We start from the raw sequence: 12618 nt of genomic DNA on the forward strand, positions 1-12618 counted from the left end.
GAAGGCCATTTGGAAAGAGATTTTGATAGCCATAAATATAAAATTACTCTTGAGCCCAATAATCCGTTTTGGGGAAATTGATACAAGGGAAACAACCCAGTAGAAGGAATAAAGCTCTGTTGATGAAGGTGTTTGTTGCCACATTGTGTATAATTGTGAAAAACTGGAAGGAAGGGAAATTATATTTTATATTTGTTATCTCTTTGCTTTTGACAAGCGTGTGTTGAGGATATTTCACAGATGAGGAAGCTGAGGTTGGAGAGATTAAACAACTTGCCCATGAGCTTATTGTGATTGAGAAGCAAAAAGAAGGCAAAATTCGAGCCTGGTCTTTCTGATTGTAAAGCTGGTCACTTTCCATGGGAGCACACTGAGTCTATCAGTGCACAGCAGAGAAATGGTTAAACAGTTGACTGTGAATCACCTCAGCGCAAGGTAGTGCAGTTATTTCAACTGATAGTTTTGTGTAATTCTGCCACAATATGAAAAATACTTAAGAAATATTAAATGAAAGCAATGGAATATGCAAATTCACTTATGTTATAATTCTGCAGAAATGTGTATTCATGAGCAAAGGTTGAAAAGAATATGAAAATAGTTGATTTCATAAGGTAGTTAAATTCCAACTGGTGTTTGAGATTCAGTTTTAAATTTCTGTTATTGAGGCTGGGTGTGGTGGCTCACACCTGTAATCCCAGCACTTTGGGAGACCAAGGCAGGGGGATTGCTTGAACCCAGGAGTTGTGACCGAGCTTGGGTCACAAAGTGAGACCCCATTTCTACAAAAAAAATTAAAAAGTTAGCTGGGCATGGTGATGTGTGCTTGTGGTCCCAGCTACTTGGGAGGCTAAGGTGGAAGGATTGCTTGAGCCTGGGAGGTTGAGGCTGCAGTGAGCCATGAATGCGCCACTGCACTCTAGCCTGAGCGACAGAGAGAGACCCTGTTTAAAAAAAAAATTCTGTTATTTCTCCAGTATTATTTATAAGATACTTACCTAGTAACAGTTTTCTTGATGATTTGAAGACACCAAGGAGAGTATCAGCATCAGAAATTGATTCCAAAGTATCCTCCCCTCTTTACTACCTCACTTAGCTGCTGTAGGCAGTATTATCTTACATGCAGTATTGTTTACTAGAGATGAACTTCGGGTAGCCAAGTTCATGGTTTTTGTTAATGCTAGGTGAAATCTAACAGTGTTTGTACTTTCAAAAAGGTTAAAAAATTCATTGTGGCCCAAAGATCTGCTTATTGAGGTCCTGAGAAGCGAATTTTTTTTTCTTTTTAAAAAAGGCTTTACTGTGTGTGTGTGCATACACATACCATTATTTAAGATAGACAATATCGGCTGGGTGCAGTGGCTCACATCTGTAATCCCAGCACTTTGGGAAGTCAAGGCGGGCATATCACCTGGGGTCAGGAGTTTGAGACCAGCCTGGCCAACATGGTGAAACCCCGTCTCTACTAAAAATAAAAAAATTAGCTGGGCATGGTGGCATGTGCCTGTAATCCCAGCTACTTGGGAGGCTAAGGCAGGAGAATCGCTTGAACCCGGAAGGCGGAGGTTGCAGTGAGCCGAGATCGCGCCACTGCACTCCAACCTAGGTGACAGAGAGAGACTCTTGTCTCAAAAAAAAAAGAGACAATACCACCATCTATGTATGCAGACCAGAATACTTCCCTAGATGTAAAAATTTAAAAATTGATGACTTCATGGAGGAAAGATGCCATACTGTCTTGAGACTGTGAATGGGCTGGCAAGTGGAGCATAATCACAGGGTCAGCAACAGCCAAGATCAGCACAGACCATTCCTGGTCAATAGTGAGTGGAGAACACAGGCCTTGAGACAGCAGTATGGGTGGGTTGGAGAAGATCTCTTCCCTTTAGTGCCTTGGTGTTGCCTTCACTCTACGTGATTTTTAACGCTATCCTGTGTTTCCTGCTTGCTAAGTGCAAGGCTCTGCCAGGTGCTTTAGCTCATTTAGTTGTCACAACACCCCTGTGAGGGAATTGACTTTAGCCTCATTTTATAGATGAGCCAACACTGGACAAAGATGTTAAATAATTTTCCCAAGGTCACACAGTGCAAAAGTAGCAGCTCTGGTAGTTTAGTCTGTTTCTGCTGGCCCGAGAGCTCTTGCTCTTAGCTCTTGCTGTCTTGGGTGGAAAGATGATTTGGTAGGGTGAGCCTCAGCTTTGGAGGCCCAGGTTCTTGTGAGCCATTGAAACGGATAGCCAGAGTTAGGTGTACTTTGCTTAGATTTCAGTTGAGGTGGGGCGGGTTGGAGTTGCCCTGATTCCTTTTTATGTTGTTGGTTTTTCTTCCCTTTTAGATGGAACTTCAGGCTAGGCAAGGCTTTTGACAGAGAGTGGGAGTAGGAGGAACCCAGAATGACTGACTAGTAGCTCCTGCAAAATTTTTCCTGCCGCTAAGCTGGGGCCCTTCTCCAGTTTCAGAAAGCACCACCCTGTAGTCATGTTGAGATGTTTCCCATTTCAGATGGCTGCACTTCCACAGTAACACATGGCTTCCAAGGGCTGGAATGTGGCAAATACAGCCTTGCATTAGCTTTCTTTTGAGCATTAGGTTTCCAAGTCATATTTTGTGGGTTTTATATTTTGGGTATTTATTCCTACTGTATTGTAAGCTGTTTTCAGTTTTTCTACCTCAAGTTTTTTTTTTTTTCTTGTTTCTCTTAAGGGGAAAAGTACACATGAGAAAAACAGTGTTTTAAATTCTTTGTTTTCTTTTCTTTTTTTTTTTTTTGAGACAGAGTCTTGCTCTGTTGCCCAGGCTGGAGTGCAGTGGCCTGATCTCGGCTCACTGCAAGCTCTGCTTCCCAGGTTCACGCCCTTCTCCTGCCTCAGCCTCCCGCTTAGCTAGGACTACAGGCACCCGCCACCATGCTTGGCTAATTTTTTGTATTTTTAGTAGAGGCGGGGTTTCATCGTGTTAGCCAGATGGTCTGGATCTCCTGACCTCGTGATCCACCCGCCTTGGCCTCCCAAAGTGCTAGGATTACAGGCGTGAGCCACCGTGCCCGGCCTCAATGTTTTAAATTCTTATGTTTTACTAGCAACTATATTAAACATTCTAATTAATTTCTTTTAATTCTTAGACTAGCTTTTTGAGATGGTTATAATAATCCCTTTTTTATAGATGGAGGAACTGAGGCATGTAGGAAAAGTGAACTTCATTAAGGCCATGCAGCTAGTAAAGTGGTCTGGATTGTATTTATTCATTAATTTGTTCACTCATTTAACAATTTGTTGAATGTCTACTGTGTTCTAGATACTTGTTAAAACCTTGGAGGAAACAGCCATGAAAGATTAAGTGGATTATATTCATGTAATAAACATGATAATAATAAACATGCAAAGAGATGAGACATATACAGATTGTGAAAAATTCTAGCAAGAAAGTAAGAGCTATGTATTAGAGAGTGAGCTGGTTGGGTTCGTAGAGATGGGGCCCACTTTAGATGGTGTAGTTGGAGAGGCCCTCCCCAAGGCAGTGACATTGGAGCTGAGGTGGAAGGGATGAGATCGAGCCACCCTGGCAGACGCGTCAGAAAGAGCTTTGTAGGCAGACAAGGGCTTGGCTTATTTCAGGACTGGAAAGGAGGCCAGTGAGGCTGGAATATTGTGAACAGGGGAGAAGATGATACCTGATGAGGTTGGAGAGGTGGACGGGGCCAGATGATACAGCACTTTGTGGCTGTGGCAGGGAGTTTTATTCTAAGAATGATGGAAAAAAGAGCTAATAGAGGGTTTAACTAGGGAGTGATGTATACCAGATCGGTCTGAAGTCTAAGGGGGCTCTTATTACATCACACTGCCTTAAAGAAATTCTTTTTTTTTTTTTTGAGACGGAGTCTCACTCTGTCGCCAGGCTGGAGTGCAGTGGTGCAATCTCGGCTCACTGCAAGCTCCGCCTCCCAGGTTCAAGCCATTCTCCTGCCTCAGCCTCCGGAGTAGCTGGGACTACAGGTGCACACCAGTACACCCAGCTAAGTTTTGTATTTTTAATGGAGACAGGGTTTCACCATGTTGGCCAGGATTGTCTCGATCTCTTGACCTCATGATCTGCCTGCCTCGGCCTCCCAAAGTGCTGGGATTACAAGCGTGAGTCACCGTGCCCAGCCTAAAAATTTTTTAAAAAAGAATTTCTTGGCTGGGCACGGTGGCTCACGCCTGTAATCCCAGCACTTTGGGAGGCCGAGGCGGGCAAATCACCTGAGGTCAGGAGTTCGAGATCAGCCTGGCCAACATGGTGAAAACTCGTCTCTATTAAAACTACAAAAATTAGCCAGGAGTGGTGGCGGGCACCTGTAATCCCAGCTGCTCGGGAGGCTGAAGCAGGGAGGAGAATCGCTTGAACCCGGAAGGCGGAGGTTGCAGTGAGCCGAGATTGCACCACTGCACTCTAGCCTGGGTGACAGAGCAAGACTCTGTTTCAAAAAAAAAAAAAAAATTTTTTTTTGACAAGAGGGTCTCACTCTGTCACCCAGGTTGGAGTGCAGTAGCATGATCATGGCTTACTGTAGCTTCGACCTCCTGGCCTCAAGTGATCCTCCAGCCTCAGCCACTCGAGTAGCTGGGACTACAGGTGTGTGCCACTATACCCAGCTAATTTTTAAAAAATTTTTTTGTAGAGAAGTGGTTTTGCCATGTTGTCCAGACTGGTCCTAAACTCCTGGGCTCAAGTGAGGCTTCTGGCTCTGCCTACCAAAGTATTGGGATTACAGGTGTGAGCCACCCTGCCTGGCCAAGAAATTCTTAAATGTGTCTGTCCATCTATTCTGCCAACCATTGGCTATTTAGTAACCATCTGTTGGGTTACAGTCTAGAGTGCACAAGGTGGTTATGGGATGGGGGTGGGTAGAAAGCCGAGTATCCAGCTAGGACAATGCAGTATGGGCATTGCTCTGATAAAGTAGAGAGTGTGTGGAAACATGAAGAAGGATCCCCAGTCCAGCCTGGTAGTGGTATTCAGAGAAAACTGTGAGGAAAGTAGTACCAAGCAGAGAACTGAACTGGCCATGGTGGAAAAGATGGTGCTTGTATTTCATTTTATTCATTTGGGACTGTCTGTTGTTTGCTGTGACCTTCTAAAGGCGTATTTTGCTTTGCCATATACAAAAATTTCTTTACCTATAAATAGGACAAATATTCTTTCAAGTGTTGTTAAGAATTTTAGCATTGTGTACAATGGGGGCATTCTAAGCAACCTACGTAAATATTTTATTGGTAGCTGAGTAACAGAATAAGGTTTCTCTTTATAGGAAGCATCTGACGGGATAGTCGTTTTTTGTTTGAATGAATGTTTTATCTGCTGTTTCCTTAAAAGGAGGTGCTAATGAACCTACCAGTTGTTTCTTGTGCAGTTCTTATTAACCACAAAATTGAAACCTTAAGTGTTAACAAGAGGGCCAAGGGTAGATAGTTTGAAAATATACTTAATGTGAAATATGCTTATCGTTTTCTTTTATTCAGTCATAAAATTGTATTTATGGGCCGGGTGTGGTGGGTCACACCTGTAATCCCAGCACTTTGGGAGGCTGAGGCGAGTGGATCGCCTGAGGTCAGGAGTTCAAGACCAGCCTGACCAACATGGTGAAACCCCATCTCTACTAAAAATAAAAAAATTAGTTGGGCGTGGTGACACCCGCCTGTAATCCCAGCTACTTGGGAGACTGAGGCAGGAGAATCGCTTGAACCCGGGAGGCGCAGGTTGCAGTGAGCTGAGATTGCACCACTGCACTCCAGCCTGGGTGACAGAGCGAGACTCTGTCTCAAAAAAAAAAAGTATTTACTAAAAAGAATATGATATGCTATTAAAAATTATTTTTTAAAAAGCTGAAAAAAATACGTGATGAGTGTTTATGTGCGAAGATGTACTAGCGTCCAAGTGTAGCTTTTCACATTTTGCCCTATTTCATTTTAGTTATTTTAAAAATCAGCTTTATTGAGATATAATTTACATAAAATAAAATGCACCAATTTTAGGCGTTGGATGAACTCTGACAGATGTATACTCCCTTGTAATCACTATTGTAATCTATATGTATGTATGTGTGGTTATAGTTTTTCATATGTGTGTGCAGTTCTTGGCACATGTAATGATCACCACAATCAGAATATAGAACAGTTCCGTAATACCAACAACTTCCCTTTTTTTTGCTTCTTTGTGGTCAAATCCTCTCTTCACCCCAAGCCTGTGGCAACTAATGCCCTGTTCTCTGTCCTTGTAATTTTGCTTTTCCCAGAATGTCGTATAAATGGAATCATACAGTATGTAATCTTTTCAGACTGTCTTCTTTGCCTCAGCATAATGTCTTTGAATTTTATTCACGTTGTGTGTTTCATAGTTGCTGAGCACTATTCTGTCATATGGATGTCTACTGTTTATCCATTCACCCTCTGAGGGACGTTAAGAGTTTCTCCCAGCTTTTGGTGATTATTAATAAAGCTGCAGTAAACATTTATGTACAGGTTTTGTGTGTGAACATAGGTTTTCATGTCTCTAGGATAAATACCTAGGAGTGGAATTGTTGAGTCACATGTTAAGTATAGTTTTTTTTGCAAGAAATTGCCAAACTATATCTAGAGTACCTGTGCCATTTTGCATTCGCATCAGCAGAGTATGAGAACACCATTTATTCTACATCAGCACTTGGTATTATCGATTAAAAAATTTTATTTTACCAGGCACGGTGTCTCACATATTCCAGCACTTTGGGAGGCCCAGTCCTCTCATTTAACAGATATGGAAGCTGAGGTCCACAGAGAAGTGATCTGCCAGGCCAGGCGGGGTGGCTCACGCCTGTAATCCCAGCACTTTGGGAGGCCAAGGTGGGCGGATCACTTGAGGTCAGGAGTTCGAGACCAGCCTGGCCAACATGGTGAAACCTCGTCTCTATTTAAAAAAAAATACAAAAACTTAGCCGAGCGTGGTAGTACGTGCCTGTAATCCCAGCTACTCAGGAGGCTGAAGCAAGAGAATCACTTGAACCGGGGAGACAGAAGTTGCAGTGAGCCAAGATCGTGCCAAGCCTGGGCAATAAAGCGAGACTCCGTCTACCCACCGCCCCCCACCCCCCCCCCCCAAATTTAGCCATTCTAATAGGTGTGTACGGTATCTCATTTTTTGTAGGGACAGGGTCTTGATTCTTTTTTTATATCTGTCTCTCCACTGAGACTTTCTGTCTTTACATTCATTTCAAGATTGTTGTCTTATGTCTTAGTACGTGATTTTGCATGTTGCAAACATTTTAGTCACTTGACTTTAAACGTTTCACATTTTGAGGCTGAGCGTGGTGACTCACGCCTGTAATCCCAGCACTCTGGGAGGCCGAGGTGGGAGAATCACCCGAGGTCAGGAGTTTGAGACCAGCCTGGCCAACATGGTGAACCCTGTCTCTACTAAAAGTACAAAAATTAGCCGGGCATGGTGGCACATGCCTGTAGTCCCAGCTACTCAGGAGGCTGAGGCAGGAGAATGGCTTGAACCCGGGAGGTGGAGGTTGCAGTGTGCCAAGATTACGCCATTGCACTCCAGCCTGGGTGACAGAGTGAGACTCCATCTCAACAACAACAACAAAAAAAAAACAAAAAGTTTCACATTTTGAAATCGTCAAATTCATTTATTTTCTTCTCTCAAAAACCTATGAGATTGATTTTATTATCCCTGTTTTAAAGTTGAGGAAACTGAGGCTCAAAGAAGTAGCATGTCTAGGTTGCATCATAAAAGAGAGTTAAGATTGAACTTAATATTGTCTCCAAAGCCACTAATCTTTCTGCCTTACCATTGAAAACTGAGCTTGAACAGTGACTTTGAGAATGGAAAGAGAACAACAGATGCATGAACTATAATATGGACAGACACACTGCATTTAGTAAATATCATCAGCACTCGCTTCACAATTCAGAGTCTCAAAAAAAGATTGCATTTATCTATTATTTAAATTTATTTCGTTTATGGGAAATTTATATGGTACAAATATACAGTGTACTTCTTTATGCCTACTGTCATATCAAGTAAATAATTATGTATTCATATCCCCTGCCCTTTTAAAAAATAGTAATCTATCTATATAATGTTCCATACTATAGTGTTTTTATTTAACAGTGTATCTTGGACTTAATTTCCTATGAGTGCACAATGTGGTCTCTCATTCTTCTTTATGGTTCTATCATATTCTATTGATTAACATACTATAATTTACTTAACCATGGATGAATTGACTTTTAATAATTCATATTAACTATAGACTAGTAGACTATTTGACTTTAAAAACTTAAAAAAATGAGGCCAAGTGTGATGGCTTGCACCTATAATCCCAGCACTTTGGGAGGCTTAGGTGAGAGGATTCCTTGAGCCTAGGAGTTTGAGGCTGCAGTGAGCTGCGATTATACCACTTCATTCCAACCTGGGTGATAGAGCAAGACATCATCTTTAAAAAATAACAAAATAAATAAACTTTAAAAGAAATGTAACATACATGCAGGCATACCTACAAATCATATGTGAACAGTTTAATGAATTATCAAAAAAGGAGCATACCCTATAACCATCACCAAAGCCAAGACATGGTACATTATCAGTGCCCTAGAAGTTTGCTTTGTGGCTCATTCCAAGCACTATCCACTTTTCCTCCCCAAAGGTAGCCATCATCCTGGACTAATTTAAAGTCCCTTCCTAGCTTGTGTTTCTGTCACTCTCTTTATAACAGGGTAACGAGAGGAATTTTTTTTCCCACAAAGGCAGAGACTTAAAAATGTATGAAACAGAGAGGGAGAAACTGGGGATATTGGTAGGATTTTGGAGAACATTTAGCTATTTAAACATGGTGATAGAAACATACTAGGAATTGCTTTACTGTGTAGGCTAATATCTGTTCTTGAAGTTAAGTTAGACTGCACAGAAAAGTTTACTGGATGAACCAAACCAAAAAAAAAAAATCAGGAATTTTCTCTATAGGCAGTGAGGCTGAATTGACAGATCATAGTTACTGGAGTCAGACAGCAGTATAGGAATCCCAGCTCTTCCCCTACTGGCGTGATCTTTGATCATGTATATAGTGGAGGCAGTACTTTTGCAGTGTTACTTTAAGAATTGAGATGTATATAAATTATCTAGCTTGGTGCTTGTTTACATGGTAGGTTCTCAGTAAATATACTTTTTCTTAATATATTATTTTTTCCCCCAACTTTTTATTGTGACAGATTTCAAGCGTATGAAAAGTTGCAAAATAGCACAGTGAACAACCATGTATATTCATCTAGATTCACCAGTTAATGTTTTCTGTATTTGCTTTATCTCTTTTTTTCCTGTCTCTACTCATTTGAGTTAATTGCAGATGTCATGACACAGCACTCTTTTTTTTTTTTAAATTATACTTTAAGTTTTAGGGTACATGTGCACAACGTGCAGGTTCGTTACATACATATACATGTGCCATGTTGGTGTGCTGCACCCATTAACTCATCATTTAACATTAGGTATATCTCCTAATGCTATCCCTCCCCCCTCCCCCCACCCCACAACAGGCCCTGGTGTGTGATGTTCCCCTTCCTGTGTCCATGTGTTCTCATTGTTCAGTTCCCACCTATGAGTGAGAACATGTGGTGTTTGGTTTTTTATCCTTGGGATAGTTTGCTGAGAATGATGGTTTCCAGCTTCATCCACGTCCCTACAAAGGACATGAACTCATCATTTTTTAAGGCTGCATAGTATTCCATGGTGTATATGTGCCACATTTTCTTAATCCAGTCTATGGTTGTTGGACATTTGGCTTTGTTCCAAGTCTCTGCTATTGTGAATAGTGCTGCAATGAACATACGTGTGCGTGTGTCTTTATAGCAGCATGATTTATAATCCTTTGGGTATATACCCAGTAATGGGATGGCTGGGTCAAATGGTATTTCTAGTTCTAGATCCCTGAGGAATCGCCACACTGACTTCCACAATGGTTGAACTAGTTTATAGTCCCACCAACAGTGTAAAAGTGTTCCTATTTCTCCACATCCTCTCCAGCACCTGTTGTTTCCTGACTTTTTAATGATTGCCATTGTAACTGGTGTGAGATGGTATCTCATTGTGGTTTTGATTTGCATTTCTCTGATGGCCAGTGATGATGAGCATTTTTTCATGTGTCTTTTGGCTGCATAAATGTCTTCTTTTGAGAAGTGTCTGTTCATATCCTTCGCCCACTTTTTGATGGGGTTGTTTGTTTTTTTCTTGTAAATTTGTTTGAGTTCATTGTAGATTCTGGATATTAGCCCTTTGTCAGATGAGTAGATTGCAAACATTTTCTTCCATTCTGTAGGTTGCCTGTTCACTCTGATGGTAGTTTCTTTTGCACACAGCACTCTTAAGTACATTAGCGTGTGTCTCTTAGGACATTTTCCTGTAAAATCATATTATTACCTAATATAAAATTGTTATTCAAGTTTCCCCAGGTATCATCATATGGTTGTTTTTGTAAAAAATTCAAGATTCTATTGTACTTAGTAGTCATGCCTCTTCAACCTCCTTTTATTTAGAAGAGTTCACCAAACATTTTTGCCTTAGGATTGCCATTAAGATTTTTGAAGAGTTCAGTTCTGTTGTTTTGCAGAATGTTCTTCAACTTAGATTTATCTGGTAGACTCCTCTTGATTAGATACAGGTTAAAGGTTATAGACAGAAGCACTTTGGATGGAATTATTTGCTCTCATTGATTTATTTCAGGAGGAAAATGATGTTAGTTTATCCCTTCAATGGTGATAAGAGATGAATTTTTTTGGTCAAGATGGTGTTCGCAAGTTTTCTAAATTGTAAGGTTACCTTTTCCTTTTGTAATTAATAAGCCATTTGTGGGTGATATGTTATGACTGTCTGAATATTATGTTCTGTAGTGATCTTTCATCTAATGCTTTTAGTGCTGCTGATTCTTACCTTAATCAATCATTACTATAGAGGTTGTAAAATAGTGATTTTCTGTTCCTTGTATTCTACATTTATTAACTGGATTTCTTTTGAAAAGAAGAGATTCTTCTTTTCCTTTTCTTCTTATTATCAGTGTGGAGTTTTGAATTCTTTCTTTATTCAGTCATTATTCATTCCTGTCATTATTCATTTTAATGCTCAAATTGTACTAACTTTGGCTAGTGGGAACCACTTAATTCTTCTGGGTTAGTAGAATGGTAGCAAAAATAAGCTTTCTCTAGTATTTAACATTTGAATCAGTTTTGTAGCCTCGTAATCCATAGCGACTAATGTATGTACTATCTATTGGACCCTCTGTCTTTTGTTTGCTTTTGATGACCCTTCTGTGATATTTTTCAGCAAATCACTGAATTGAAGAAAGAAAACTTTAACCTAAAGCTCCGCATCTATTTCCTTGAGGAAAGAATGCAACAGGAATTTCATGGCCCCACTGAACATATCTACAAAACTGTGAGTGGCCCATTTCTCATTACTGTCCCTTGTGTCTTTTCTCATTGTTATTTCAAGCAGAAATTTGATTAATATTTGTTCTTAGAGTTAGCACGAATAGAGATGCTTTCATTTAATCTGAATTGATTATGGGGAGCATAAAGATATTAGGATGACTTTAATATTAAGCAAAGGGGTACATGATTAATTTTAAGAAAGTCTTTCACTGTCTTTTAAAAATCAGAATTCGGATTCACTACTTTTTACCTCAATTAAGTTTTTATAATTATGTGTTCTTTAGAAACAGGCAGTGGAATGGTGGAATGGTTTTGGAGTTGAATTCTACTGTTACCAGCTAACTTGTGTAACTTAGGCAAGTCAGTTTAGCTTTTGGGGCTTGCTTCCAGAATTAAGTGATAATCCCTTTGTCGTAGGGTTATTTGTGTGAATTAAAATGAGAAGACAGATGAAAAGCTCCAGCACACAGTCAGTGCTTGACAATTATCGTCTTCTTGAGGCTTCCTTTGGCAGCCCAAAGTTAGGATTGTCAGTTTTTCTGTGATAGGACTCTTCGGTATTCCTGTGTGCTTGCCTGTAACTGTCAGAAGAAAAGGCTGTCCTCATTTGAAGTCTTGACCTGCAGGTCTTTGTCTGAAAACAAACCTTGGTTCTGAAAACTGAAAAAAGAACTTGGCTTTCTTGAAAAGAGAGGAGTACAAACAATATTTCAGTGCCTCTTTCTTGGCTTTTTCTAGTAGATTAGCCCTTGGCCTGGGAATTATTCTGACTTTTCTCCTCTGAAGTTTGCACCAGTGGAAACTTTTGAAGGAGGAAAAAGAACTCTCCTTGAGTTTCAGCAGATGAACTTAAATTGACTTGTCTTGAAGAGGGATTGTGCTGTACTTCTGAGCCTTTTCAAGAATTGAAAAGCTTCTTTGTCCCTTATGAAAGTTTTTTTCTTCACTCTGGGAGTGGAAAGACAATGAGGATGTCCCCTTTTCTGGAAGGGAGTAGTGATGCAATCACAATTTTAAAGGAAAACCAATAGCCTAAAGCAGTTTATATGTGAGTATGGTGGTCATGCGTCTAGAACCTCTTGGGTGATAGGAATACAAAACGTGTCTATTGCCAACTCTATCAGGCACTGTCTTGGGCATCTGTACATTTGCATCTTATTGTAATTCTCATGACAGTCCT

The 12618-nt window shown here is 40.4% G+C and overlaps 1 protein-coding gene across 8 annotated transcripts in view; it reads left to right on the forward strand.

The window, feature by feature from the left end:
• Positions 1-12618, forward strand: part of CDK5RAP2 (CDK5 regulatory subunit associated protein 2) — a 188181-nt gene that overhangs the window by 18105 nt on the left and 157458 nt on the right. For all 8 annotated transcript variants that reach the window (XR_004664314.2, XM_024930066.4, XM_063593922.1 and 5 more), the window contains exon 4: positions 11332-11442. Coding sequence is in view for 7 of the 8 variants with exons in the window: in XM_024930066.4 (XP_024785834.3) it covers positions 11332-11442 (111 nt within the window). In the remaining variant the exon portion in view is untranslated. The remainder of the gene's footprint in view (positions 1-11331; positions 11443-12618) is intronic.

Source organism: Pan paniscus, chromosome 11 (genome assembly GCF_029289425.2).
Source record: "Pan paniscus chromosome 11, NHGRI_mPanPan1-v2.0_pri, whole genome shotgun sequence".
NCBI classification, from domain to species: Eukaryota; Metazoa; Chordata; class Mammalia; order Primates; family Hominidae; genus Pan; species Pan paniscus.